Below are 24941 nucleotides of genomic sequence, written 5' to 3' on the forward strand. Positions count from 1 at the left end.
AGTATGAAGGGCACCTCTGCACTGATCTGTGACTTACGACACCAGGATGCAGTTAGGCTTTTATTTTCTGGTTACAGACTGTTAAGCATATGGATGTAACAGGAAATCCTAGGCAACCATTTTATCAGTGTTGTCCCTAGATCTTCAAAGTCTGACAGTAATGAAATTGGTGCTTTCGAATATTTAAAAACCAAATTATTATAATTAGCTCTGAAATTGTTATTGGCCAAATTCAGGCCCGCTGTTCCTTCAGTTCCACATTTTGGAATTGAATAAACAGATCCTGGAAAACAAAGTCCTTGTATTGCTAAATAGATGAGCCACTTCACTGAGTAACCAAGATAGAATGAAGAAGGCTAACATCAGGAAGATTCCGTTTCCACACACTGTTTAAGAAACAGCAGTGTCAAAACAAGCATCCAGGTTCACACAAGCTTTGCCATTTCCTCAGTACTCTCAGAGCTGAGTCCTACAGTCCGTCAGAAAATTCATACACCTATTGCAGACAGAGATAAAAATTGAAGCTGTGTCAGAGCTATTTAAAGAACAGCTGAATCCAAGAGCATTTGTATGGTAATAATAATAAACACAAAAACATTTAAAACAAAGAATTTTAATAACTTCTCTATAACAAATAATTAATCAAAGAGGCCGAATCCCATGTCATCATCAGATTCTTCTGATTCCTCCTTCTTCTCTTCTTTCTTCTCCTCAGCTGAAGAAAAAAAAAGACCAAGTGAATAGGCAGTATTAACACTGCACCACAGATTTTTAAGATACAAGTTTTGGTGTTCTCAGCTCCCCTGCCTACTGGTATTGGAGCCTCCAGGGCTCATCTCATTCCCTTTCAGCAACCAAATAACACTGAACAGATACAGACGCTACTGTTGTAGGAAATGTGCTTTACACCACCAAGTCTCTTTGATTCTCGATTTTAAGCAAGACCAATCCTAAGGCAGACAAAGAGCAAATGCTTCTGACTGTCCAAATGAAAAGTAACTGTTCAGTTGACACTTCCATTACATACTGAACTGCTGAAGTGGAGAAGCCCTGAAATGTTGACTCAGTTGTTAAGCTGTTACCAGAGACAAAAGGAGTTGCCCTGGAGCCACACCTCTCCACTCATACTCACCGGCAGCAGGGGCAGCAGCTGCGGCAGGAGCAGCAGAGCCCCCTCCAGCAGAGACTGCCACGGCTCCCCCGGCCGGCATGCTGGCAAGTTTTCCATTACCTGAATGGGATACAAGAGAAGGTATTTATTTACACACTCATGCCAAGCACAAAGTTAGGAGAAATGGAAAAGCACAGGAAAAAACTGACCCTGTCTGGATTGAACCTGTCACTAATCTGCTGAAAGGAACAAGAGGCTGCATCCATGATAAATATAAACTGTTTCGTGAAAAACACTCAGGAGTTTCAAGATTCACAAAGGCTTGTTCCAAGAACACTGGCATCATATTATTAGTAAGTTTTCTTCTGTTCAAAGAGTCCCTGTCTTTCTTCCAAAAGGTGCCATAAAAATAGCAGCAAACACATCCAATTTCGCACATCCACGTTGTTCTCTGAATACAGCACAGTAGCCCAGAAAGTGAATGTACCTCAAAAGTAACACTGGCAGCACTGGTTTCTCCTGCTCCTCTTTTTTTTTTTTTCCTTTAAGGGTAAAGAGAACTCTGAGTGCGTAACGGGATCACACAGGAGAAAAAGGGAAAAATTGATTTATTTATGGCAAAGAGTACAGTACTTTAACCAAATTCCTCAGCACCCTATGAACCCTACTGCATCTCCTTTGAGACTCCTGACTTCTGCTCGTATTTGGAAAGCCAGCTGGTGCTCTGGCCTCTTGTCTTTCACATACCAAGGCTCCCTTGGCATTCAAAGGTCACGTACACACTATGTTTGCCTGTATTTCAGTTTCTGGGAATCAGTTTCTAAATAATTCCGTTACTTCAAGATCTAATTAAACTAGCAAAGTAAACAAACATGTTTCATATGTATGTATGTTCTAAGAAACAATTTAATCAAAGTATTACAGAAAGACAGCATAAGTGTGTTGTAACCACAAGTATAATAGCTCTCTTAGGTCTTTCAAGCCACATGGATAGAAATGTCCAGTGCCTGCCCCTGACAGCAAGGCCAGGCAAAGTCCTGGCTACCTTTAAACAAAAATATGCCTGCAAATCCCCTTGTGCCTATACACTTGCAAGAAAATAAAAATTCATTAATCAGAAACCTTTGCACTACCTCAGCTCTGCTTTACTTCAGCCCTATGACCCAGTCAATTAACGTAAAAAGTTCCAGCCTCAGTAAGAGCACAAATTTCTAGAGAAATCATCTCTCAGAGTTCTGTATCAGGGAAAAGGAAATGCTGGACTCTGAGAGCTCTATAAGCTGCACCCCAATGCCAACTGCCTGCTCCTCATGCTTTATATCACTGGTGCATACAAGTGGGTGAAACCCTAAACATCTCCTAGAGACCCCAAAGGACAGCTCAGTCTCTCATCAACATGTCCAGAAAACTCCATCATGAGCAGACTACCAGTGAGCTCATACATGCTTCAGTTCTCCAGTTTAATGTGGTCCACAAGCGAAACCCAGCAGGTACTGGCACTGACCTGCAGGGAATTAGAATGGACCTGATTCCACTCAATCCAGCTGTGATCCACAATGGTGAACAGAAAAAGGGTCTGACCTGGCAGCAATTCCTTACTCTCAGGTCTAGGCTATCAAAGTAACACAGGCAATTACCTGGGTCACTCAGAGACTCTACTTACCCTGGGCAATTACATCTTCAATATTTTTTCCATTCAGCTCACTAATAACCTGTAAGTAAAATTTACAATGTTAGAGTTTCCAAAAAGCATTAAGAATAACCTACATTTAAACAAGAACTGATAAATCACCATATGCAGTGCCTCCATCCTGCCACTTATCTAGCCCTAAAATTCCTTACTTCTAAGTGCCAAGAAGAGAACATTGACATGAAAACTTCAGCTAAGTCTTCAATACTTTAAGCATTTTCATGAAATCTGTTACTGAATTCCTAACTAATCCAATGACCTTGAAAAAAAAAGGATACAGAGATGTTGTGGAACCAATGAGGAAGCCCCAAAAGCAGTGTAAGTCACTGAGGGACTGTTTACATTTCTTGCTTAATGGCCCCTGGGAGGCTCTGAAGCACTGGGTTCTGGACCCAATTCCACAGGGTCCCATTCCTAGCCGTATCAAATGTTAAAAGCCAAGCTATTGTATCCTTGCCCTGGAACACAGAGTTCCAACTTTAATTTTAGGACCATTGTTGTATAACCAGAGGTGACAAAAGCAAAACACAAATCCAAAACTGCTAAAGCAAGCACTTAAAAATAATGCTCCAGAACTTACTGGTGAGTCCCAGCTATCAGGAGTCAGTGGCCAAAGCTAAAGGACTTTAGCAAGAGCTTTTTAACAGGCAACTTGTGCTTACACAGAGCATGGGATGTGTGAAACTATGTGCCTGCATGACTGCTCCATGCAGAGAAAGGTGCTTCTAAGACTTCACTTCATCTACACAGGCTTAAGATACAGACAATCAAAAAATTAATTATGACCAAAACAGATTCCAGAACAGCTTTCTGAATATTGGAGAATTAAAGAAAGCAATTAATTGATTAAGGTATTAAACCTAAAGGAGCAAAAACCAAAACACCTGGCATTTAAACAGGAGCACCACGAGTTCAAACCAACATTCTAAACCATAGTAAGGATGCTGTCAGCTCAGCCAACCCTCTGTCTTGTTGGGCCTATGGTAAAATACTGGGAAAAAAGTTTCTTTTTACCTTTACCTCTCTGGAAACACTTCACATATGAGTATGGGACAAGTGATAAGATCATTTTATTGGTTCTTGGTTCTTTTCCCCTTTGCCAATTATTGTTAGGTCCACAATGTTAGGATTGATTATATCACAGGAAGCATTCTAATTAAAATACTTTTTATAGGTCTGTTTTCTAACACAACCACGTTCATAATTATTTCCAAAATCTTCCTATATATTATCCTCAAATACCTTTAATCTCCACCTTAGGACCTGCCTATGTTTCTTGTTGAGGAAACAAATGCTCCTTTGCAGCACACTAAATAAGAATGTATTACTCAGTATCACACCTTCAAAACTGTTGGCTCTGAATCAATACTGACCAAAAGAAGTGAACCTTCAGTGCAGACTATACACCATGTCAGAACATATTCAGTGCATCCTTACATGCAGCCACCATCTCAATGAGGATGATTAGGCTGAACTCCCAGAAGCCAGCAACAACTGACAGAGACCTTTGCAGAGGTATTGAATACACTCAATACCTTAGCAGAGGTATTGAATAAGAAAGCCAGACTTTCAACAAAGTTGTAAAAACTTATGATTGGCTCAGCAGCGTTCAGAATTCACACTGGTATGGATCACCAAATGTCTGAACAGCATAAGAGAACATCAGTAGGGAGGCAACGGGAACACTGAAGACAAACAGCTCCAATGTCTGGCGCTGGCTGGGGCATCTGGAATTAAAAGGCAACGCCACCTTGTTCATGCGTTCATCGTCTGTCTCGATGCCGACGCTGTCGAGGATCTTTTTCAAGTCCTTGGACGTGGGGGACTCGTTGCCCCCGAGCACGGCGAGCAGGTAAGCAGCGACGTAACGCATCCTGCGAGACCGAAGAGGAGAGTTTCAGCATGGCCGAGTTACGTGTGCTCGGAGGGAGCCCATCCCTGCTCCCTCCGCGCCACAATCCTTTGGCTCCGCTTCCAAAGGAGAACCGGCGGCCAGCGAGGCCACGCTCCGCAGACTGCGCCAGCACAGGGCCCGCCCGCGCCGGCACCGCACACCTCTCCCGAAAGGAAGCGGCAACGCGGCACTGCCGCCCTGGCGTCCGCCTCAGCCCGTCCCGTGCCTCAGCCTATCCCGTCCCGTCCCGTCCCTCCGCCAGCCCCGGCCCAAGCGCGGGCCGGGAGAGCACATGGCCGCCGCCGTTCTCCCCTCCTGCCCCCCCCCATCTCCCGCCCCGAGTGATCTCGCCCGAGTCCCGCGGGCGCGAGGGGCTGGCGGGCGCGGGCCAGGCGGCACCACTGCCGCGGAGGGGGGCGCGCCGCGCGTTTACCTGGGCGGCGGCGGCGGCGCGGGACAGCGGCCTGGGACGTGCTCACGCGAGGGCAGAGCGGCGGCGAAAGGAAGGGGCGAGGCCTCGGCAACGCCTTCTTCCCGCTACCCTTCAACAACGAGCGCTGCCATTGGGCCGGAGCGGCGGGCAGCCCGCAGGCCAATGGGGAGCCGCGGGTGCAGCCGCAGCCAGCGCGGCCGGTGACGCATGCGCAGAGCCTGAGTTGCCCAAGCTGGGAGTGCTGTGAGGCATTGCCCCTTTAGTGCTGGGATGGTTGAGATTCCCCAAGTCACGGAGTCACAGAGTCCAAGGAGATTGGAAAACACCTCTGCGATCATCGAGTCCAATCTCTGACCGAATACCATTGTCAACTAGAACATGGCACTGAGTGCCACATTCCGTCTTTCCTTGGACACTTCCAGGAACGGTGACCGTGCCGCCAGCCCTGGGCAGCCTGTTCCAATGCCTGAGTACTCTTTCTGTAGAGAAATTACTCCTGATGTTCAACCCAAACCTTCCCTGGCACAGCTCAACACTGTCATGCAACTCTGGAATCCTGCCCTGCTCTGGCCTGGTAGGCTCAGCACAGACCCCTCAATTTGTCCCGTGAGTTGGGTTCTGCCACCAGGTGCACATGAGGCAGATCCACACACAGAGCCCTCATGTTTGTTTATTTTGTATCAGCGCAGAGATGGGCAGTGGGTGATGAATCCAGAAAGCTAGTGCCTGGCTCTGTTGCATTTCTTCATGGAAAGGGTGGTCAGGCATTGGAAAAATCTCCCCAGGGAGGTGGTGGAACCATTGTACCTGGAAGTGTTCTGGGAACAACTGGACATACCAGTTAGCTTTGGTCTAGTGGAGTTTGGCCGGTGGTGGAACTTGATGATCTTGGAGTGGCCAGCAGGATTAGGGAAGTGATCATCCCTCTGTGTTTGGCACAAGTGAGGCCACACCTCAAGCCCTGTGTCCAGGTCTGAGCCCCTCGCTTCAATACAGACACAGAGTTGCTGGAATGTGCCTGGAGAAGGGCAATGGAGCTGGTGAAGGGTCTGGAGCACAAGTCTTGTGAGGAGTAGCTGAGGGAGAAGGGGGTGTTTAGTCTGGAGAAAAGGAGGCTCAAGGACGACCTTAGTGCTCTGTACAACCATCTGAAAGGAGGTTGTAGAAAGGCAGGGGTTGACCTCTTCTCCCAGGCAATTAGCAAAAGGACAAGAGGACATAGCTTCAAACTGTGTCAGGGAAGGTTCAGCTTATACATTCGGAAAAATTTCTTCACAGAAAGAGTGATTAGATGTTAAAATGGACTTCCCAGGGCAATGGTGGAGTCACTCTCCCTGGAGGTGTTTAAGGAAAGACCAAACGTGGTACTTAGTGCCATGGCCTGTTGGTCATGGGTTGGACTGAATGGTCTTGAAGGTCTTTTCCATCTGAATGACTTTGTGGTTCTGTGAAATACCTCAACTCCATGTGTGGATTGGCTTCTTGCACACTGGGTGACAGGACCCACTTGTGGGACATTGCACTGAGGCAAGGCTCTCCACAGGAGGGACAGGGCTGCTGTCCTGTGCTGGGAGGCTGGGAGGTGGTAATCCTGTGGCCATGGGATTATGGGAGTCACCACCTGTGCTTGTTCACTTGATTTCCTGCATTGGGGAAAGGAATAGAAGTAAAAAGTTAACACCATGCTGAAACCCATTGGACCCAAACAAACCAGGAGTGCTGGTTCAGCAGCAGGTCTGTGTGTGGGCTGTGGCTATCCCTGCCTTGCTGCCCTGGGGGTGCCCAAGAGATCCCCAATGTGGTGGGGCTTCTGTGGTGGTTCAGGTGCTCTCAGAAAACAACCAGGCTCAGAGTCTTACAACTGAGCCGGAACTTGGAGTAGTAGTCAGTGGTTACTGTCTACTACCTGTAGGAAGAGAAATTTCCCTCAGGGCCATCCAGAGTCCCAGAATCAGTAAGTTGGGAAAGCCTTCTGAGATCATCAAGTCCAACCTATGACCAAACACCACCCAACTAGACCATGGCACTGAGTGCCACATCCAGTCTTTCCTTAAACATTTCCAGAGGCAGTGACTCCACCACTTCCCTGTGCATCTCATTCCAATGCCTGACCACCCTTTCTGTGAAGCAATTCTTCCTGACGTTCAGCCTGAAACTGGACATCAGCTGGAGAGCATGTCCTCTTGTCCTGCCACTTGCTGCTTGGGAGAAGAGGCTGACCCCCACCTGGCTACAAACCTCCCTTCAGGGCAGCCCCAGCCCTGCGCTCTCTTAGGCTCGCAGCCCCTGCTCCATTTCTCTCCCTGGATTTGTATGGAATAAGCACAACAACCGGAGCTGCCCGTGCCTCCCGCTCCCTTGGAGCCCAGGGGAGCCGAACCCGGACCGGCTGCGGTGTCGGGGCCGGGGCCGTGTCGGGAAAATCTCCTTTCGTGCCCTTGCTGCGGCAGCAGGACGCCCGGACACGGTTCCCGACAGCATCCGGCCCATGTCCCGCTGCCTCTGGCACCGCCCCCGTCCCGTCCCGCCCCGGATCGCCGCTCCGCTCCCGAGAACTTTTCAGGAAGTGGCGGGCAGAGCCCAGCCCAGCCCAGCCCCGGCTGCCGGGTGCCCGGGGCCGGTGCGGAGGGGTGAGACGAGCGGGGCCGTGCTCGGCCGGGCACGGGGCGCGGCTGCGGCTGCTGCCGGGGCATGGACAGCGCGCCCGGGGGGACGGGGCCAGGGCACAGGGTGCTGCGGGCAGCCCGGCCCGGCTGTGTGCGACCATGTGCGGGGCTGTGTGTCCGTGTGCGGGGCTGTGTGTCCGTGTGCTGGGGTGTGTCTCTATGTGAAGGGCTGTGTGTCCATGCGCAGAGCTCTGTGTGTTCACGTGCGGGGCTGTGTGTCCATGCACAGAGCTCTGCGTGTCCATGTGAAGGGCTGTATCTGTGTCCATGTGAAGGGCTGTGTGTCCATGTGCTGGTGTGCGTTTCAGAGTGTCTGTGGCACCACATCTATCTCTGTGTGTTGGCCCTGAGGCTGCCTCTGTGGCTTTTGGAGCTGCCCTCTGGTTCTTTCACCACTGACAGTTTTACAAAGATATAGCTGATGGACTTTTTTCTTACACCTGTCTGTAAAGGGGCTGTGTACATGTTGTGCACCATGTCTTTGTAAGAAATACTCACCTTTATACTAAAGCAGTAGTTTCACTTTTATCTCATTGGCCCTCAGTTTCACAAAACGGGTTCATCGAGGACCCAGCGCAATTTGCGAGCTGCCTCTGGGTTCTGCTTCCTCTCCTTCTTGCTTTTAATTTCTGTCCTTTCAGGGTGAGGCGTTTCTGCTCTTTCAGGGGATGATGCCTCCCCCAGACTGTGCCTTGTGAACATCAGTGCTGCTGTGTCCCACAGGCTAACAGTAAAAGCACTGCTCCTCAGGGTGTTGCTGGGGCATTATCTTGTTTCTGGCCTGCTGGCCTCGGATGTTAGAGCCAAGTTTGTTTTAATTCTGCATCACTCAAAGGAAACTACTATTTACCAATTTGATCCATGGCAGGGTTTACAAAGAGCTCCTGGTATTCACACCATGAGCTGGTTTAATTGCCAAGCTCAGGAGGTGTTGCTCCTGCACCTCCAACAGGCGTTTTCTAACCCCTTTGCTGGCCCTAACACGTTTTCTCTGCTGCCCTTTGTCCACTTGCTTTTATCCCATTGACACTTTGTTTCACAACCGCTCTCGGTGAGGACTTGTCACAGTCTGTTAGCCACCTCTGGGCTCTGCTTCTGGCTCAGCTCTCCCTGCTCCAGGCTGAGAGGGAGAGCTTTCAAGGCTTCTAAGGCACCTTGAAATCTGCATTAGGCATAGGCATTTACATTTATGTCTTTTAAAGTTAATATTGTTCTTTATTCTGATGGTGCATAATTGCTCCATTCCCTGCTGAGATGTTGGCTGGAAAAATTCAGAGGTTTTCTCTAGGAGGAGAAGGCTCTGTGACATCTGTCATGCTGCATTTCTGTGCTCTTTGCCTCCAAAGCTTTCAGTAACATGCATGTAGTCTTTCCTACCATTTTGCCGTTATTATGAACTGTTTTCAGCCACTCTGGACTGGGGCAGGAGCTTTCATTGTGCACTTGTGTTCTTTTTCAGAGCCATCTTTCCTCCTCTCCTTGTCCCAGCTGCCTTGTGGTGCTGCCAGTGCCTGCCTGCCTGGCAAGTCAGAGCATGTCTGGACCCTGTGGATGAGAGGCAGAAGATGGCAGAGCTACTGGGGCTCAGGGATGAGTGTGGGGAGGGGACTTTGGGGGCTCCTGCCCTCGCTGCCTCCTGCCTCGCTGACAACAGACTGAACCTGGACGTTTATCCTGACGGCTGCCGCCGTTTCCTCCAGCTGTTCAAGGAGCAACAGGGAGAGCTGGTCCAGGTTGAGTTCCTCCGGCTCAGCAGCAACGATTGCTTCCTTGACACCACACTGGGCTGCCTTCCTCATCTGAAGCACCTGAAATCCCTGGTGCTTAAAGGTAAATTCTGGGGCCCATCACCATCCAGCTTTTCTAGGCTCAGATTTTTTGTTAATCCTTTTCTCCATATCTTCAGGACAAACTGTCCTTGAAAGTGTTTCGTTCCAGTGCCCCTTACTTCAGCTTTGGCTCAGCCTTGCTCAGACCTGAATGCAGATTTCAACAAGATACAGCTTCTGGACTCTTATTTCCTCCCTTTGTTTTTACAGCTGCCTGGGGACTGGGTTTTTGGAGTCTCATTGGGTTGATGCTGCAGCATTTTCTGTACCCATTCTCTAGAAGAAGAGCATTTTTGCAGTTATGCAAGAAGAGGGGGATTGAAAGGTGTTGAATCTTTTGGTGACTGTTCAGCCCCTATTTCATTTTTGAGAGTATAATAAGCTGTATTTTTTGTGTTTCTGTCTGAATCAATCCATGCTTAATCCTTGCTTACTGTCGTTGACTGTAGGTTTAGCAAAGTTCAAGACAGACCAGAAGAGGCTGTTCAACATTTTATCTAAAGTAGGACACAGGGTGTGCATGTAATTTGGCAAAGTGTAATAACTGTTAGAGCTATAAATATTAGATCATTATTTGACTGTCTCATCTATTTATTGTGGTAGGGTATCAATACAATTTGTATAATTTCTGTATCAGACTGAATAATTTGCTCTTAGGGAGGTAGAATTTTAAAAATAAATGAGAACAAAAAGGGGGAGTTTGGGGGCAGAATTCAGGGTTCCAGCTGAAAACTGAGAAGTCTGAGGTTTGTTTCTATATCTGTCACAAATTTCTCATGTGAATAATTTGATTTGCCTTTTCCCCTCTTTAGTAAGGTGGCAATAACAGCAGTACCTTTTATCAGTCTTGTTTTGTGAGATGTACGCACACCCTGAGCATCCTGAAGTGCAATAAAGTAGTTCAGTAAAATCTTATGTTCAAAGTGCAATGTGCATGTTTGGTTGTTCTCATTTTGTACCATTATGCAGCAAAAAAAAAAAAAAAAAAAAAAAAAAAAAAAAAAATTGGTGCCCTCTGCTGTATATGGATATAAATAGAAAACAGTAGAGAAGGGGTATGAAACAATGAATAAGTGGAAAAGTTTGGAAGTTTCCTTTTGTTTGCTCAAGTTATTTTCCAGGGGGTCCAGCCCTCCTCTAATTTGAATGTCACAAGCTGGCATACAGAACTTTCATTCTTCCCTCTCTGTGCTGTCTGCCCTACAAAATACTGAATTAGCTACTTTCCCCCCACATTTTACTGCTCTTTCCTCAGGTGTGCCCTCCAGTCTTACCAGGGCAGATTTCAGTCCTCAGGGCTGTTTGCTTCTCAGCAGCATGAATAAATCCTTGAGGGCAAGGACTATCTCCTTGATCCATAAAATGTTGTGTGTTGGCCACTGGTAGTAGGGAAGAAGAGTGGGATCTTGGAGGTGTATGGGCCACCCTGCTGAAGTGTGGTAAATGTGTGGGGTGGCCTGGCTCGTTCTGAGCTTTGACTCCAGATGTGTTTAGCAGAGCTGTACTGGTTCACTGTGACATCTCCTGATTTCTTAACAGCTCTTCACTGTTACACCCCTTTCACTGATCAGGAAACTGAGGCATGGAGCAGAAAACTCACTTCCCCTAGTACTTTGTGATTAGTGCTGCACATTGCTACCAGTAACTCCCAATCTTGTGGATCTCTGTGCTGAGTCTCACATGAGGCTGGTGAGCTCTCCTGGTAGCATACTGACCTCTTCTTCCACTTCCCTCCACCCAGGTGGCCATGCTAGGGATGAGTTTGGTTCCTATCAGCATGGCTCCCTGACAAGCTTGCCACCAGACTTTGGGAACCTCAGGTGTCTCACCCACCTGGATCTCAGCTTCAATAGACTCTCCACCTTGCCAAACTGTATTCTCCACCTCCCCAGCCTCCGTGTGCTCCTGGTGAGTCACAACAGCCTGGTGACACTTCCTGAGGACTTTGGCTGTCTGAGCAAACTGACTTTCTTCTCTGCAATGAAAAATCAGCTGAAAGACCTACCTCAGAGCATTGGGGAGCTATCAATGCTGCAGGATCTGGATCTCTCAGAAAATGCTTTGGAATTGCTCCCTGAAGAAGTTGGGAATCTGCACAACTGCACAGAGCTGGATCTCTCTGGGAATCGCTTATCAAGAATCCCAGACTCCCTAGGTATGTATTTTACTGGGGAAGAGAAGGTCATGGACTTGCCAAGCTTTTGGTACAACCTCTGAGACCCTTGGTCTCTATCCCCAGAGTTGTTAGCATAAACCATTTTGTATTGGAGCCAAATGGAAGTGGTGTCCAGAAAGATCATGCTTGGTTCAGTCAGTGCCTTTGAGCATTAACAACTCTCTGGACCACACTTTCTGTTTCTATGAATCAGCAACACTGCTGAGATTTCAATACAATTTACAATGACTGAGGATCTGGCCTGGCTGGGTAGCAGAAGAGCTGAGGTTTGATGGGATGAGAATGTGGGCTTGAGATCACACTGTTCAGTGTGGACCAGTCCACAGAACTGGGCTCTGACTTTTGCTGCCCAGCTTCCTGTGTCCTCTATTACTTTGTGACCGAGGTTGTTTTTGATGCTGTTACAGAGCTGGGTCCTCTATTACTTTGTGACCGAGGTTGTTTTTGATGCGGTTACAGAGCTGTCTTACTTGTAGCTGAAAAGCAGAGGACAGAGGAGGCTGTGTTTTCTCTCAGCTAATTCCTTGCACTCCTTTATTTTGTGAGCTAAAGGGATGTTAAACTTCTGCTTTTCCCTCATTATGTGTATGTTTACATGGGCTGAGGAGAGAGGGAGGGTTCAAGCTGATATGCAATGCAATTAACAGCACGGTTGGGGGGTCATTTCTTGTTCCAACCTGCAGCCAATTTGAAGTCTCTGCGTCGGCTGCATCTCCACAGCAATCTCCTGGTGACAGTCCCTGCCTCACTTGCCAGCCTGCCCAACTTGTCCAGACTTGATCTGCAGAACAACTGCCTCCGTGCCATCCCTGCTGAGATCCAGACCTTGCCGTTTGTGCACGTCCGAGGCAATCCCTTGGGAGAAACGGAACCATCCCCGCAGGCTGGTAATTGCAAGGCTTCTGTGCTGTGTGTTCTGCCCAGCTGTTCCCTCACTCAGCCCAGCATGGTGTAGATGGGTTTGGATTAGAGAAGACAAGCAGGGGGGAATCAGATCAGCATTTATTTCTCTGGAATAATTATTAAGTGGTAAGGATACAGACAGCATTAGATATGTTTTTATGAGGCCTATCCCAGTCTGAAGGGCTCAGTGGTCCCTGGAATTGGGCTTTCTTGGTAGGGTTTTACAGTGGAAGTGAAAATGGGTCTCACAGGAAACAGATCAGGAGTGGTCCCTAAAGGGGTCCAACCTTTTTAGCAAAGGTGAGCACCAATTCCTGGACTTGCTGCATGGCCCTAAGGCTGTGGTGGCTCATGCTAGAGTCTCTGAGAACAGCAAGGGGTCATTCTGCTGTGCAGTTACCTCCTGCTTTCCTGAAGTTCACGGGCTGCAGAGGAGCAGTTCTTAGTCCAAGAGGAAGGTGATGAAATGAGCAGGATTCTGAACAGGGTTTCCCAGTGGTGCTCTTGTTCACAAGAGCAAGCACTGATTCCCAGGGTGGCCCCAGGCAATCAAACATGGCTCCGAAGGCTGAAGAGGTAAACTGAAATATTTTTGAATTCCCTCTGCTTCTGAGTTTCCCTGGGGGAGAGCTAGCATTTTCAGTATGTCCTGGGACCTTGAAACCACATGCCATCCTCTTGCTGCAGTGTGTTCTGGGGCCCACTGCAGTGTGACCAGAATTCCATTAATTTCTGTCAGATTAGGATTAAGCCAAAACTGTTCAGCCTTTCTTTGTCTACCTTGGTTTTAGTAACCTCTGTCTCCTTCTCCTACCTAAATCTTCTTATTGCCATAGATAAATCCGGTACCAGAAGGCTAAAAAGACTCTTCCTTTCATCAGGAGAGGGCAGGTAAGCCTCTGTTATTAAGAATTTACATTACAGACAAGGTGCGTAGTGGGTATTGCAGGAATGTATAGGAGACTATAGCCTCAGTAGGCCCGTGAAACACAAGTATGAGATTATTCTGTTGATTTTTGGAGGGCTGAAGTCACTGCACAATGTCATAAATTCATGCATGTCTTCTGGAAGCTTTATTGTCACCTCTGAAGGCTGCAGAGTGTTCCTGGCCTGTGGCATCCATTTCTACTTTCCGCCGGGGGCTGCCTCTGCTCCTCTGCGGATCCACTTCCGATCCCTCACGCCGGATCCGCAGTGGGTAAAGCTGAGACACCATGATGTCCTGCTGAGTAGAGTCCTGGAGCTGCATCCTCATGGGATCCAATTCCAGCAGGTGAGGATACACCCAGGTCACCTCCTGATGAATCTGCCTTTGCAGTAGCTCAGTAGTCTTACGAGAGCACCTTTTGGGACTTGTGAGGACTGAAAAGTCCCTGGTGCTTTTAGGTAGCTGCAGGACCCCCTCTCAAAGAAGCCCTGCTGCAGAGAGAAAGGAGACAGCCAGCTTCTCTGATACTGTGCTGATCTGGCACCTTCCCCACTGCTCCTGATGGAGCTGAGCTATAACCTTTCTGCCTCACAACCCCCCTGCTCTACCAGAGGATAAGTCCAGCATCTGGCCTTAGCTTGGAAGAAGAATGGTTTGCATCCTTGTCTAAGAGTCTGATTGTGTGGTTTGCATTCAAGCTGGGGAGTAGTCACACCACCTACCAGCCCCATCATGACTGACAGCAGCTCACTGCAAAGGTTGCTTTGCCCTTTTTGCTCAGAAGGTGCTGAACCTTTCCTACCATCAAAGTCCATAGCAGACCTGACATTTCCCATTGCCTCCCTGGAGACCGCAGGGCAGAGCAGGTTCTTTGATTCCCTGCATACAGACCATGCTCTGCCCTCCCTCGTCTGCATAGGGAGCCACAGAGCAGAGCTGGCCTTGGTTTTATCCTTGCAGTTGGTGTCTCACAGGAATGCTTTTTTGCCAGGAGGTGCAGATCTGGATGCCATATATCTCCCCTCAAACCCCTCACCAGCATGAGGTGGTAGTTCGGACCTTCTGTGGGCAGAGCTGGAGTGATCTGAAAACGAGAGTGAAGCAGAAGAGAAAATCAAAGGTGAGCAGATTGAAATTACCAGTGACACACTTTGCTCCTGTTCCCTTCTTTGGTTGTGCCCAGCCAAGAGTAAACATATTTGAAACATCTCATGAGCTGTGTTTTCACCAGCTGTAATAAAAGGTAGTGGTTTCCTTTCCAGCTCCAGGTTTCCTTTCTCAAGGAAAAAGTTGATGAGTTGCATCCTGCCATGTTTCATCCCTGACTTAGTACTTTCTTCTGCTTGGCTGGTACTCATTTTCCTGCCTTTATTGTATTAAGTTATATGCCTATATGTTTTTTTCTTTGTCACAGAAGTGTGTGGCCCACTGTTGTGTCCTTCACTTCTCTTGGTTCCTTGTTGTGTCTCGACTTGTCCAAAATGAATGCAAAGTGCCGGCAGAGGGGACATTGCTCTTTTCCAGCGTCGATCCAAACATCAAAGTGATCTTTCCTCCTGGAGTCACCAAAGAGCCTCGTAGTGTCAAGCTGCAGGTATGCATGCTTTTTGGTGAGCTCTGGTGCAGCTGTTTTCTCATGTTCAGTACAGAACTAAGCAGAGATGCTCTGGGGTAATTCATGTCTAGCTGTGGTTGCTTCATGGGCTGACCCATCTCAGATCACCTTCTCTCTTCACTTCCATGCAATATGGGCCTTGCTCTGTGCTGCCCTGGGTGGGACAGGGATCTCCAGCAGACCAGCGTGTAGCTGCTATGAAGGGAACATAAAAAGATTTTGCCTCTTTTTCCCTTGCAAAACTGACCTTAACAAAACAGCTCAGTGAGAATTGGGGGTGGTGGGAGAATCTGATGTGGATCTAATTCTAAAATCATCCCACTAAAATGAATTGTTCTGTCGAGCTGTGAGATGCTCTTGTAATACTTTAAGTCCATCCCAGCCCGACAGGTTGCCAGACTTCAGCTGAAGTTCACTGTGCTTTATTGCTCAACGGGCCCTGCAGCAAGAGCAGCATTTGCCTGCTGGATGCTGGAGGAACTGAGTGAGCAGTGGGAATTTGGTGCCTGACTGCTCTGCTCACTGTGCTGTCTGCCACTTCCAGGTGCTCTCAGTCTCTGCAGAAGAGATAGAGGAAATCACAGCCCATGCAGAGTGCAGAGCCAGTCCTCTGCTCTACCTCTCCCAGGACGCCACGGTGGATTTTCTCAAGCCAGTGAGAATTCAGCTGCCTCTTCCACCCGGGGTCACAGGTCAGCTTGTTCCCAAAATTGACAAAGGGAAATGCCGTATTTAGAAAACCACAAAGGGCAAGAGAGAATTTTATTTGTCTCTCCTGTTGTTAATAAAGCTTGCTGCTTTTCCTGCAGGAACAGCAAGGTGTGTCCGCTGACTGTGTGGTGGTGCAGAGCGGTGGGAGCTGAAGGTAGTTCAGGTCCATCAGATCAGGGCTGGGGTTCACAGACCAGACAAGCTGGGAGAATGGGCTTGGCAAAAGGGTTTCTCTGCCAAACCACGTGTATTTTAACTGCTGGTTTTAATATGGTGGATTGGAGAGGCACTCCTGCCCGCTGAGGAGATGCATTGTAAAAGGGCTTTCATTCATGATTGGGAATAGCTTGAAGCAAGAAATGAACATGCTGCCTCCAGGGGTCTGCCTGCTCTTTTCCTTGCATATGAATCAGGTGCTGGGCCACTGCATTTAAAAATGTATGATTGTATGCTGAGCCACATCCCACTCTGAAAGCTTCTAAAAACAGCCTCAGTCATGCCAAGCATTCCTCTGTTTGCTGAGTATCCTCAGTCTCCTTACTCCTATTTTCTTTGACCTCTCCTGGTTTTCTTGTAAAGAAATACATGGCCTTCATTATAACTGCACCAGGTGTTTGTATGCCTGAAGTGCATCAGGATTGAAAAGTCTGTGAGATATACATTAGAAAGAGACAGAACTTAATTAATAACCCTAGATTTTAGTGATGACTTGTCTAATGAATCTGTTGGTGGGAATATCTGGATATTTTGCCAAAATATCCCAAAAACACTGGGATAACTTGGTCCTTTTATTGCTGCTCTTCTTTGACCAAAGTTCAGTCCTGGATGCTGAAGAGAAGGCTGTGAACCCTTACTTGGTGTCTTTAAAAAGTAAATCACCCAAACCTGTGGCTGGTTTTGTAAAGCCATGAATGAAGGTTTCTGCTGCATATAGCATCTCTTGATCATTGGTGTCCTTAGGACTGAATTTGGATCGGTCAAGGCTGCATATACTCCATGGAGACCTGGAGGGCCAAACCTGGAATGACATCACCAGTGAGGTGGTGCTGGAATTCACCCATCTTTATGCACTGTTTGAAGTCACTCACTTCTCCTGGTAAGTGCAAGATTCGTCCTGAGGAAAAGATGGGATGTTCCTCTGCCTTGCTTTTCCAACACTCTGACCAGAGGCCATGACATTAACTCTATCTGTTCCTTCGTCCTTTTACAAGTCAGGCCCAGTGTAGCATTTTGTCTCTACCTGTCATTCTTTCCAATCATGTGGGTGTGGCACAGGTACCTTTCTCTGGGTAGGGTCCCTCATTTTTTTAATTCCCTGTCTCCAGGTACTGGCTGTGGTACACCACCAAGACCTACATTGGAGGCATTGCCAAGAAGGTCTATGAGCGGCTGCGTCTGTACCAGGTGAACTTCATTGCGCTGCAGAGGAAGAGGGATCCCGAGCAAGTCCTGCTACAGTGTGTCCCCAAGCACAAGGTCTGATCTGGGTTGCACTGCCTTGCTCCTGAGCTTCCCAGGCTGCCCTTTGTAGGATGTAAAGGCAGCAGTGCACTGAAGGGTCCTGTTCACCACCCCAGAGTCATGGCTGGGGTATGCTGTCAGCACACTGTTGGTGGTGTGATACTGACGACTCACAGGGAGCTGGGGGAAGAAAAAAACCTCATTCTATGCAGTGGCAAATGCCATGCATTGATTTCCTTCCCTGCAAACCCTGAGGACTGGGCTGCTAAAATCAGCTGAACCACAGTTACTGGCCATGTATGTGCTATTATAATCCAGCAAACATGAGGTAAAACACATGTTGCCTTAAATTTAAGTCAAAGTTTACATGTCACTTGTCTGACATGGGCTAGTGGTGTGGGCAGCAGCACTGCTTTGTTTTCAGCTGGAGTGGTTAGAAATGGTAATTTTCTATATGTTCCTTGCTGTTCTCAGTTCTGGAAGCACTGGAACAGAACATATGAGCACTCCTTAATCTGCTTTAATGCAACACGAGGTTAGTTTATGCGATGAGTGTGAGCTAATCTGGCTGACTTTGTCAAGAAGGAGATGGGAAGTGCTCATGCATTCTCTTCTGCTACTCCTTCCTAGAGGTATCAGCCCTCAGCAGTGTTGTTTCAGGTTAGTGTAAGCATGAGCGTGCAGCTGTGGAGAACGTGTCCCTTGGCAGGCAGTGCAGCTTGGTGAGGTGAGGGTTATTTTATCAGACTGCCACTACTGGGCTGCATATCCAGCTCTGCACAATTCTCTGCTCTGGTTGCTCCTTCTCTTTACCTGTGCTCCTGTCGTAAAGTGACCTGTGGACACAAACATCTGCAAGGATTTTTTATATAGGGTTGTGGGCTAAAACTGTCTCCAGATGAGGCATCAATGACAGAGTGAGATGGTTGTTTGGGTGTGTCTGTAATCCTGCTGGGAATGGTCATGGAGTGAGAGAAGTTTACTGTTACAAATAGAAAGAATCTAACCTGACTCTTGCACTGCTACTGTGATCCTAGGCTACAAAGCCGAAATGAGCTTTCTGGTGTCCTCAGTGGTGTGCTATTGTAGCATGTGTCTTTTTGCAGAGAAAATGTATTTGAATAGTGAGTGGGATACGGTAGCAAGTTAATCCTTCCTTGTCTTTGAAGTTAAAAAGGCCTGTTAAAAAAATAGAGACAGTGCTGAAATGCTTTTTTAATGGGTCTTTGTTCATTTGTTTACATCCTTTTTATGTAAATTAGTCTTCCCCGTTGAAGGTGAGAGGAACATCATGGGTATAGAAACATGGGCTGGGGGACAGATGTGCTTCTGACCAAACACTGTCATCCTTGTCAGGTTGACCCAGTGCTGAAGAAGCTGCAGGACCGCTATCGAGGACCCGAGCCATCCGACATGGTGGAGATGTTTGAGGGAGAGCAATTTTTTGCAGCTTTTGAGCGAGGCATCAGCATTGATATGGGTATGGCAGTATGGGGCTCATTCTGCTCCTACCTACTTCCCTCTTGTCCTGCTCTGGCCCTAGACATGTTTCTGCCGTGGGTTGTACTCCTCCATGGCATTTCTCTCTGTCTCCAGCTCACCCGCTACTCACAGCAGCCAGCCCCTGGACATTGAACTTGTCACATTCTCTGGTCACATAACTTTTCTGTCTACTTTTCCTTATGAAAGTGCTGTTTGCAGACTTTCGTTTCTTCTCATGCTCTTGTAAACCTGCAGAGGGCAGTAGCCAGGTGGGTTTATTTTTATGACTGGTCTGCTTCTGCACACTTTTCTCTACAAGTTGAATGTTTCCTGCTTCTCTGCACAGATCGCCCTGACTGCGTGGATGGACGTCTCTCATTTATTTTTTACTCCCACTTGAAGAACATGAAGGAAATCTATGTGACCTCCCCTGTGGACAGAAAAGGCCAAGCTGTAAAAGGCCAGGTGAACAACCAGTTACACTGACTTCTTGTTTCCTCCTTCATGATTGCTTTTACAATACTCATAATAATAATCTCTGAGTGCTGGGCATGACTCTTTTCTTACCCTCTTTCTCTGGCTTTGCATTTCACTGACTAAACTCTGAACAGTCAAGAAGTGTAATCTCGAAGGATCACTCATCACTTAACTGTCTGACTTACATTGCTGCCATTAATTTTTGGGGTGCTGGCATAAAGTCCAGCCTTTATGGCAAAGCCTCAGTGCTCCTCCCAGTTACACATAATTGAGAGGCCATATGTGTGGGCTGAGGATAGCTGAGAATGCTGAATTCATGCCTTCCCAAACAGAGAAGACAATAGGCTGGGCCACTGTGCTTGAATCAGAGCCTCACTGCATGCTTTTTCTTTGCAAAGGTCTCTTTCTACCGAGGGGCAGTTCCAGACAGCATCCCTGAAGATGCCAGCAGGAGGAGAAAAGGTCCAGACTCCCTCTGGCTTGCTACTCTGCCCATCAAACTGCCTGTGAGTTCTCCTACAGAAAAACTAATCTAGATGGGGTAAGAGCATGGCATTTCTGCTCAGCTGATTTTGTTTCCTCCATGAGAAGGCATGCAATGAATGAGCACAAGGAATAGCTGCCCACCATTGTCATGGTGGAGATTTTGCACTCCCTGTGAGCGAGCTTTTCTGATAAGAGAAAATGAAGAGCTGGGAGTGGTCTCCTGCTCATCTTGCCTGTCAAGCACAGGCTTGTTGGGTGGGTGGTCAGAGTCAGAGAGGGTGGATCCTTTGAATAAATGAGAATGTAGTATGCAAGGAAGCTTGCTGTAATTAAGGGAAGTGTCTGTTTTGTTTATAAATTTCTTAGTCACACAGCTCATGCAGCAGAAAAAAAGAAAGGAATAGGATGAGGTAGTTCTGCTGGACTTGAACACAGACATTGAGTGTAGGTATTCTGCTGTGAGCCTTAAAGTCTGGGTTGTAGGTTACAGTGAGAAATGCAACTTTTGGTTACAGAATTTAAGTGACATTTCAGAAGCCTAAAACAATAAATACCTTGGTAGACTGAATACTTCCCTTTGGATCACGTGTGATGATCTCACATCCCTTTCTGGCACATGCAACCTCAACTACAAATGTACACTAAGTACTCTCTTATTGCTGAGGCAAATATGCTTCAGGGATGTGGCTCATTTTAACCTGCTCTATAAATACAGGAAAGGAAATTTCCGATGTGGGCTCTGACTGCGAGCATTACAATTTGATCTTTTCCTGAGGCAGTGAGCATTGCTGGTCACTGCCAGTGTAAGTCCTCCTTGCTTCTTTCAGCCTGACCCTTCAGCCCCAAGTACTTCCTTTCTCCCTGGTAGAAGGAAGGAGATTTCACTGTGGAGACTGAGTGGCCGGACACTGTCCCCTATGAAAAGAAAGAATGTACTTTCTCTCTCCTTTGTGACACAGCAACTGAAACCCCGGTGGGATGAGAGCCCCGGTCCCTTGTATGGCTTCTCCTTCCCTCCCTTGAACCTGGGCAATGCTGAGACTGGCTACCTGACACAGGCAAACCTGCTGAGCATTGCTAGGCGTGTGGGAGCTGACTGGCAGAGCATTGGCCTCAACCTGGGCCTGACCTACCAGCAGATTGAGCGCATAGGATACAATAACAGGTGAGAATAGGACACAGTAACCAACAGTGATGCATTATATATGTCTGTACATCTGTCTGCAGTGTAAAAGTATAAATCAATGCTTGGCTGGTTGAAAGTTCTTCCACTGTCATTGTTTCTCTAGATTAAAGATGGGTTGACTAATGATTCTTCTGAAAAGAATACCTTTTACAATGGGAAACTGATTATGTTCTCTTGCCATTATAAAATATAGTTTTTTTCTTGTTTGAAAAACAAAAGTGGGAAATAACAAACCTGATGAGCTTTGTAGTTCAGCTGAGTTGCATTCCTATTTTGTTCTATGATTGGATTCCTGGCCAGACTCCATCTCTTACAAAGAGAAATGATCTATGGCTTTAATAGTGAATATCATTGTTAAACAAAAAGAGCTTGTGGTACATCACGGGACATGCAGTCTGACCAAAAAGCCAAAGCAGTAGGAGAGAATTAGACTTGTTATAATCAAACTCGTGTTCCTGTGAGGAAATTATATTCAAAAGCAGAATGCCTTAATTTGATACTTCTGTTAGGAAAATATTTTATAGAGAAACATTCACGTGGGAACTGCACCTCCTGTATGCTGGGTAGGAAAGAGGCAGGCCCACTATGCTTTGTTTGTCTGGAAAGCTTCTTTAAGGCTCTAGCCATGGCTGGCACTTAGGTAAAGTCTCTTTGGTTTGCTGCTCAGGAGAGCGTGTTGGTTACTTCTGTCTTTTCCTCCTTTCTTCAGAGAGGACCTCAACAAGCAGATCCTGGACATGCTTTTCTCGTGGGCTCAGCAGAACTCAGAGGATCCTGACTGTGTGAGCAAGCTGATCACAGCCCTGAAAGAGAGTGGCCGCCAGGACATCGCTGATGAGGTTGAAGCCATCATTGAGCTGGGGCGGCAGAAATACAGCGAGTCCATCCGCCGGCTGGGCCTGGGGCAGGAGAGCAGCACTGAGGACTCTGCAATCGCTATCATGTAGCACCTAGCAGAGAAAAATGGGGTTTGTGTGGGACCCCTCTGTGTACCCAGAGTGATGGTGCCTGGGGACTGCTCCCTCCTCAAGGGCCTGTGTCTTCCTGAGGAGCTGGGCATTGATTCTCCCGGGTCTGTACTCACATGCCACTTCTGCCAATCCCAGGAAGTTTAGAGTGCATTTATGAACCTTTTTTCTACTACCACTTTGTGACCTTCAGCTTTAGCTTTCAGAAATGTGGAGAAATTTAGAGACTGAAGTGTTTGTCTGTCAGCTGAGTAGTGGCTTAAGTAGTGTTTGATGAGTTAATACTCATGTTACATGTATTTATTTATAACTTATTCCTGAAACTGGAAACACTGTGTGTGAGCATTTGGGTCCATTTGTGCTCCAGTGCTTGATAGGAGAGTGGAGGTGCAGTCATGTTATGAAGACCTGTGATGTGGTGGGGGCTGTTCAGCCATTTCTGTCAATGATGTGTTCTGCTCACATGAAAATGTGAACTGTATTTCCCATGAAAATCCAAATCTCTTCCAGTTCCCTTAAGTCCAAACAAAACCTAAGTATTTGTGGGGAAGAAAGAAGAAACTGGTTTCTAGAAAAATTACTCTTTTTTTTTTTTTTGGTTTTGCTCCAAAAGCTATCATGAAACAACAAGCCTGCTGCACCTGCAAGCACCTTTTTAGACGACACCTACATACTGCTGATCTTTGACAAAGTTCCAGTTTTATTTTATTAAAAAAAAAAAAAAAAAGTAAAAATCCATTATCTCTTCTGGGACAGATTCTAATTTAAGTGCAATTAAAATTTCCCTTGCAGTTTCCAAGGAGTAGTCCTCATATCTTCCCAGTGAAATGTGACTGTGTTGGGGATGAAGGTGTGACCCCCTCCTGAAGTTTGGTGAAAAGTGTGACTTTAATTTGCATTTTAAAAACTGGTCGGACCAGCTGTGAAATAAGGCACTGTTGTGTGTTTGGCGTGAGCCACGCTGAGCTAACTTCCCAGTTTTTCAGTCTGAATATCTTGTATAAGGCTAGGAGCATTTGCTGCTTTTTAGCTGCTCAATGATTTATTACTGAGGTTCCCTTCTCTTCCTGTTCCCCATCTCATAATGGCCCTCAGTTAATGACCCACTAATGACAGTGGAAAATTACACGCAAGCTTTTTGAAAGACTACTGTCATTTAAGTAAATTCAATCTTTCAAGACAGGTTTGAATTCAGCATAGCTCTCTAAACATTACTTAAAGGGCTGTTCTTAGTCTGAAAAAACAAAAGTGTGTTTAAAAACGCCAGGTTGCACAACCCAAAGTCAACGTTCAGTTGCAGGTTGGATAAATCCTGGCATTTTCTTCCCCTTGTGAAGAATCATTGGTGGCTTCCCTGATGCTGCTTTAGACCTGCCATTAGTATTACTGAAAGAGAGGCATAAAATTGTTCTGTTTTTTCTCTAATTTAGGGCTGTTCCAACATCTCAGGCTACGGTGTGCTTACTGTCCAGTCCAGAGCACTGGACAAGGACTTGCAGAATTGCGCTGTCACTTTGGGCTTAAGGACTCCCACAGATCTGGTTTCTTAGGTTGTGCTGCCCCAATTCTCATGCTGGGTTGAAGTCAGCAGTGCTCTTTTGAATGTACATTTTCTCTTGTATTCTGTATCATATGTTGTTGTTTGTAATTTTCATGGATACCAACAAGGTGTTTGTTCTTTCCTCCAGTTTTGGAGAGATACATTTGAGCATATTGCTCTCACTGGGAATAAAATAAGCACTTAACTGTTTCACAGCATGGTCTGCTATTCCATAAATGCCTTGAGTGAGATGGAGACTGGTCCCTTTAAACCTGCTGGCAGGAGAACAGAAGTGAGCCTGGCTGTGCTGTGCAGAAATGGGAGAAGAGCTCCTGTTTGGATACTGCTGGTTGCAAAGCACAGGACAGACTGCAGCTGAGTTATTGGTGTCCCTGGAGGGTGGTTTTGCTGCAGTGGGGCTAGGCCAGGAAACACAGTGTTCAGGGAATGAGCTGAGGCTCAGGTGGAGCAGGTCTAGGGAACAACAAGGCTAATCTAGAAGGGACAGCGTGTCGGGCAAGCCTGTCCTCTGGTGAAGGTGCAGGAGAAGTCTACAGGAAGCACAAGGTAGCATCCACAGCTACAACAGGGTGGAGCTTGGCTGCACGTAGCTTTCCATTTGTGATGATCTGACCAGAACTGAGTTAGGCAATGCTGGAATAAAGGATAGGTAGGCTGGACTCTGTGGAGGACTCATCCAGGCATCAGCAGAGCTACAGCTCTTCTGGAAAACAGCTTAGTGCCAAGAGAGAGGAAGGTTAGTGCCAGGTGTTCAGGTTACTCTCATGATGGGCTGCAGCCAGGCCAGGCAACAGCAGATACCAAAGCCTAGACAATTCCATCAGTAGGTCAGCTCTTCAGGATTTGTGCTGATAACTTAAGGAAAGGTAAGTATTGTACCCCAGACAAGGATTGTTATCTCCAGTCTTTCCTGCTGAGCCATAGCTGCTGGGCTGGGCTTCCTTGCATGCATCTGGCTTTCTCCTTGAAGTGACACCAAAGCAAGCACCCAGCTGAGGACACTGAGGTGCTGGCAGGAAATCAGAGCAACTGTTCAACTCCTCTTTCCTCAGCTGACTTGGCAGCAAATATTTGAGCTGCAAGAGTCAATGGAAAACATTATTTTGAGGTGTGTTATCTTTATCAATAATCTCTTTGAGGCACAGTAAGTCTTTCATAAGCCTATAACTGCTATGGCTGATAACAGTTACAGTAGATGGTTGAGACAGCAAAAGAAATAACTAACCTGGTATTTATCTTTTGAATAAAAATTTGGCATTCCTTTCTGACTTCTGTCATGAATTCATCACATACTAGAGTAGTATCTTTCCCTTTCCAGTTATGTGGCTTTTCCTGCTGCCTAATATGCACCTTACAGTGTCCTA

At 47.0% G+C, this 24941-nt stretch overlaps 2 protein-coding genes and 1 non-coding gene across 5 annotated transcripts; 1 reads left to right on the forward strand and 2 right to left on the reverse strand.

The window, feature by feature from the left end:
* Positions 1 to 597: 597 nt before the first annotated feature.
* On the reverse strand, positions 598 to 5285 carry RPLP2 (ribosomal protein lateral stalk subunit P2). Its single transcript, XM_059849145.1, has 5 exons — positions 5129 to 5285; positions 4552 to 4675; positions 2775 to 2823; positions 1133 to 1231; positions 598 to 715 (listed from the first exon to the last, which is right to left on the reverse strand). The coding sequence occupies exons 2-5, from the start codon at positions 4672 to 4674 to the stop codon at positions 639 to 641; spliced, it is 348 nt and encodes a 115-aa protein (XP_059705128.1). The 5' UTR covers position 4675; positions 5129 to 5285; the 3' UTR covers positions 598 to 638.
* LOC132329533 (small nucleolar RNA SNORA52) lies at positions 2506 to 2638 on the reverse strand. The gene has a single exon (XR_009487091.1). It is a non-coding gene; the product is annotated as a small nucleolar RNA SNORA52 (small nucleolar RNA).
* A 2376-nt stretch (positions 5286 to 7661) lies between the features above and the next one.
* PIDD1 (p53-induced death domain protein 1) lies at positions 7662 to 23769 on the forward strand. Of its 3 annotated transcripts, XM_059849142.1 has the most exons (16): positions 7662 to 7758; positions 9254 to 9624; positions 11365 to 11778; positions 12483 to 12686; positions 13539 to 13593; positions 13774 to 13975; positions 14622 to 14750; positions 15045 to 15224; positions 15790 to 15937; positions 16917 to 17052; positions 17282 to 17432; positions 18774 to 18897; positions 19246 to 19364; positions 19775 to 19882; positions 20822 to 21027; positions 21758 to 23769. In XM_059849142.1, exons 2-16 carry the CDS (start codon positions 9360 to 9362, stop codon positions 21993 to 21995), a joined length of 2679 nt encoding a protein of 892 aa, XP_059705125.1. In that variant the 5' UTR covers positions 7662 to 7758; positions 9254 to 9359; the 3' UTR covers positions 21996 to 23769. The 3 variants fall into 3 exon arrangements, with proteins under 3 accessions (XP_059705125.1, XP_059705126.1, XP_059705127.1); XM_059849143.1 differs by lacking the exon at positions 7662 to 7758 and having other exon boundaries at positions 9162 to 9624; positions 17282 to 17360; XM_059849144.1 differs by lacking the exon at positions 7662 to 7758 and having other exon boundaries at positions 9484 to 9624; positions 11516 to 11778.
* Positions 23770 to 24941: the final 1172 nt, after the last annotated feature.

This window comes from Haemorhous mexicanus, chromosome 6 (assembly GCF_027477595.1).
Source record: "Haemorhous mexicanus isolate bHaeMex1 chromosome 6, bHaeMex1.pri, whole genome shotgun sequence".
Lineage (NCBI taxonomy): Eukaryota > Metazoa > Chordata > Aves > Passeriformes > Fringillidae > Haemorhous > Haemorhous mexicanus.

Excerpts from the sequence above, each read along its gene's own strand:
- RPLP2 (XM_059849145.1), bottom strand. The coding sequence starts at position 4,674 with ATGCGTTACGTCGCTGCTTACCTGCTCGCCGTGCTCGGGGGCAACGAG. Across the intron at positions 1,232-2,774 it reads TGAAGATGTAATTGCCCAGG|GTAATGGAAAACTTGCCAGC; the intron begins GTAAGTAGAGTC and ends TATCCCATTCAG. Across the intron at positions 716-1,132 it reads AGCTGCTGCCCCTGCTGCCG|CTGAGGAGAAGAAAGAAGAG; the intron begins GTGAGTATGAGT and ends TTTTTTCTTCAG.
- PIDD1 (XM_059849142.1), top strand. The coding sequence starts at position 9,360 with ATGGCAGAGCTACTGGGGCTCAGGGATGAGTGTGGGGAGGGGACTTTG. Across the intron at positions 13,976-14,621 it reads ATGGGATCCAATTCCAGCAG|GAGGTGCAGATCTGGATGCC; the intron begins GTGAGGATACAC and ends CTTTTTTGCCAG. Across the intron at positions 21,028-21,757 it reads CGCATAGGATACAATAACAG|AGAGGACCTCAACAAGCAGA; the intron begins GTGAGAATAGGA and ends TCCTTTCTTCAG.